Source organism: Labeo rohita, chromosome 6, assembly GCF_022985175.1.
Source record: "Labeo rohita strain BAU-BD-2019 chromosome 6, IGBB_LRoh.1.0, whole genome shotgun sequence".
NCBI classification, from domain to species: domain Eukaryota; kingdom Metazoa; phylum Chordata; class Actinopteri; order Cypriniformes; family Cyprinidae; genus Labeo; species Labeo rohita.
In genome coordinates this window covers 10,656,677-10,660,781 of record NC_066874.1, presented here as the reverse complement: position 1 = coordinate 10,660,781, position 4,105 = coordinate 10,656,677, and the positions used below count along the sequence as shown (strand labels likewise).

Here is a 4,105-nt window from a genome sequence, read left to right as displayed (position 1 = left end):
CCGCTCAACTGTCTGATCTCTCTTCCAGAACCATACAGATGGATGTTGATGGCGAGCAGCCATCAGGACAAACAGGTGAGGGACAATAGAAGCTAAAACAGATTATGTGTTACACAACTCATCCCTTGCTCAATTGTCCTAAAAATCCTTCTGAATTTCTGACGTACTATACAACAACTGATTCAAATGCTCTTAGGAAACAATAACAGTGTTGTAATGTAGCAACTGACCTGCCATGTTGTTGTTTAGTCAGGGAAGTTCTAGATGTCTGGATGTCTACATGCCAACAGCTATCACATGGGAGTTGTTTGGCCTGACTATGTGATTTGCCTACACATTTCTCCCACAGATGGAGAGCTTGGAAAGGGAGGGGGTCAGTGTTGCTAAGTTTGGCATGTGACTTGTTCTTTAGTGGGTTGTGTTGGAGGGCTGCATGCTTCTCCGAATCAAGCCGCACAAACAAGTGGTGGGAGCAGTCCTGTCCCAGCCACCTCACAGATCAAGTGTCACAGGCAGCCGGCCAGTATATAAACCCCGAGTGCATCCTGCCCCGACAGATCAAATTAACCTCAGTAAAGGCAGAAGCAACCAGAAAAGCTCAAGCTCAACCAAGAGGCAAAGCAGTGAAGGTTATAAAGGACTCTACCTCAAACGACAGCAATGGACATCCAAACGGGTCAAATAGTCCGGGCTCCGAGTCCCATGGAGAGCCTGGAGAAGCAGCTGAGCTGCCCCATCTGCCTGGACATGTTCACAAAGCCAGTTGTCATTCTGCCATGCCAGCACAATCTGTGCCGCAGCTGCGCCAGTGACCTCTACGACTCCAAAAATCCATACCACTTCTCTGGAGGCATCTTCCGATGCCCTACCTGCCGATTTGAGGTGGTGCTGGACCGCCACGGTGTCTACGGTCTGCAGAGGAACCTTCTGGTGGAGAACATCATCGACATCTATAAGCAGCAGTTGGAGAAAGGAGGTAATGCCCTTGAACCCCCTTTGAAATCCAAAGAAACCAAAGAGCCTATGTGCGAGGTACACGAAGATGAAAAAATTAACATCTACTGCGTAACCTGCCAGACACCCACGTGCTCCATGTGCAAAGTATTCGGTCAGCACAAGGACTGTGAAGTTTCCACTCTAAAAGGTGTTTATGAAGCCCAGAAGTCTGAACTTAAAAATTCAATCGACCTGCTAGGTGCCAGCAACAGCTGCTTGCAGGTGATGGTAACGCAGATGGAGGAAACCTGTAAAACGGTTGAACAAAACAGCCAAGTGCAGAAACAGAAGCTGGGAGAAAAGTTTGACCTACTCTATGCCATCCTAGAAGACCGCAAGACCCAACTCCTAGAGCAGATCACTCAAGAACAGGATGAGAAGGTAGCTCTGGTGCGATCGCTAATCCAGCAGTACAATGAACAGTTGCAGGCAAGCATCAATCTGATGGAAAAAGCCTCCCAGACCATGGACAACAGCAATACGGCCGAGTTCCTCATCGCTGCCAAGAAGCTGATCACAGAAGCCAAAGATGCATCCAAGAACTCTCATCTACAGAGGCCAGAGCCCGGCTTTGAGAGTATGGACCACTTCACGCTCTTCACGGAAGATGCAGAAGCCATGCTTGCAAAAATGGACTTTGGAGTCGGTGGAGATGATGATGATGATGATGATGAAGAAGAAGAAGAGGAGGAGGAAGAAGAGGAATAAGCAATGATAGACTCTAGAAAAAGGACTTTGTGGGGAAAAAGAGACAACAGTAGATAAAAACCTTCATGGTTCATGATAAGGACAATAATCTAGCTGCTTTTGATAACTGTGAGACAAGGGAAGTGCAATCTTAAAGCAGTTTTAGTACAATTTGTACGAATTGCACCATTTGTAATGTCTTTTCCACTTGACTTTTTTACTTTTTTATTAATGTGGATGGTTATATTGAAATATGTTTTTTATATTTGTAATAGAACATAGAAGTTAATGTATTGTTTGCTAAATAAAGCTAGATTTATTAGCTGTAGAATACAGCTGTGCTAACTTTAGAGTGTCATGTGAGATACAAATGTTTGAATACTTGAAATATTAAAGAATGCACTTGACTGATGAACTGTAATGTAATGTTCATTTTCATTGGATAATTCAGTGGGAATAAAGAACTTACACACAAAAAAGTGTCATTCTCTGTTCATTTGTTGAAGTGCACACACCTTCAAAGGACCTTAAGATTCTTGACATTTTTTAGCTTTCAACTGGGTTGCTATATCTGCATTCTCTCCAACCTATCCTTGTGGGGCATTGCACTACACAGTTGAAGTAGGTGGCTATTTTAGCATGGTGAGAATGAGTGAAGCCACAGAACTCCAGGAATAGACTCACAGTGAGCTGCAAGGCCTCATGTTTCCAACCCTGACAATTACAGCTGCTTACAGGCATGTTTGATGAAGTTGCAGGACAGAGGTTAACACTGACTCTGCTATCAGCTATAGACACAGTTGCTATGGCCCTAAAACAAACCCTAATGGTGGATTTAAATAACAATGCTATGCATGTCAAGAAACCAAGTAATGGCATTGTACGTCTGTTTATAAAACATAATGTGAACAGTTTGAGCACAAAGACTAAGCAATAACTTATTTTTAAATCAATAATTTCTTTTTAAATCAATAATTTCTTATTTTAAAAAAACTGTAATGATTTTATACCATTATTACTGGTCCTTGAAAATATGTGCAAAATATACATTCTATTTATTACTTTTAATGAAACCACTGAGACAAAGGCTGGACACTGAGACAAAGGCTGGAGAGATAAGGGCTTATGTTTAATGTTTACTGTAATGGCACCTCTAGCTGTGCCAAACCTTGTCAGCACATCTATCAGGCATTTAGATTAAACTTTCAGTGGACTACAAAACAGTCAATAGACTGCTTGGTGTTTTCCCTGCTAACCGTTCCACATAACTTGTTTTTATATCCTTAAATGTATTAATATGTATTAAAATGTTGTTATACTCTGAATTAAATTCAGAATATTTATTAAATTCTTCATTTTTAATAAATGTGTTAAATAAATGTTTTATGAACCCAGTGCCCTGTGGGCAAGATCCAACATGCGATACAAGATGAAAACTGGTCATTCCAATTGCATGGACTATATTACATCTATTAATGAATTCATACACACATTTTTACATTCAGCTGTTGCTGTGTACTTTTTTGTAAAGACATTTAGAAACAGCAAACTTAAATGACAATTCTGTGTCTGTTTAAGAGAAAAAGTATGGTTTTACACAAAAGAATATAACAGCTGTTTGCAGGACTGACCTTTTGATTTAAAACTTTCCAAGTATGTTGGCCTAAGCTGCCGTGAATAGTATTGTGCATGTCTGTCATGTATATTTATCTGTTTAGTTTGAGGCTCAGCTTTCATGTTTCTAACACACTGGAGGCCACACTGGCACGGGATGAAGTGTGTGCATGTGCATGTCAGAACCTTCTTCTCAAATCAGAAACTACTTTGATTTTCCATGGAAAAAAAAAAGATTAGTGTATACAACTTATACATTACTAATCATCATTTTAATTACATTAACATAATACAGATATCAGAAGTGTAACAACACACCCTTTCACAATAATTTAATGCCAAAATAGAGTTTTAAAAAATCAGTCAACAAAAAGTACAGTTCATTAAAATTCAGAAATATGGAAGTTCAAATGTGTGGCATTTTGGGTTTAACATATTTGATGCACCATTACCATATTTGATGCAACATTTTAAATGTAAACTTTTATTTCAGGTGAACTATACACAATACCTATTGTTACATTTTTTGTATTGCAGTATACAGTATTGTGACATGATATTGTATCTTGTTACACTTCTTGTTACACTAATAAAGATATCTTGTTTTCCATAAGAAAATTAACTTCAGACTCCAACAAATATTGTTTAAATACTTACAGCAGATTACAGCATGAAATAATTCTTCCCACACTTGGTGCTTTCATTTGGTGGCTTTCCCCTTAATTTTTCAGCACCATACTTCTCTATTTTTACTCCTCATACTCTTAATAAACACCCATTTTAGCTCAACAGTGAAACACTCAACCAG

At 39.3% G+C, this 4,105-nt stretch overlaps 1 protein-coding gene across 1 annotated transcript; it reads left to right on the top strand.

Moving 5' to 3' along the window:
• The first annotated feature begins 480 nt into the window (after positions 1-480).
• trim63a (tripartite motif containing 63a) lies at positions 481-2,094 on the top strand. The gene has a single exon (XM_051111440.1). It carries the CDS (start codon positions 661-663, stop codon positions 1,702-1,704), a length of 1,044 nt encoding a protein of 347 aa, XP_050967397.1. The 5' UTR covers positions 481-660; the 3' UTR covers positions 1,705-2,094.
• Positions 2,095-4,105: the final 2,011 nt, after the last annotated feature.

What these genes read in the sequence shown, in the direction of transcription:
- trim63a (XM_051111440.1), top strand. Translation starts at nt 661, where the DNA reads ATGGACATCCAAACGGGTCAAATAGTCCGGGCTCCGAGTCCCATGGAG.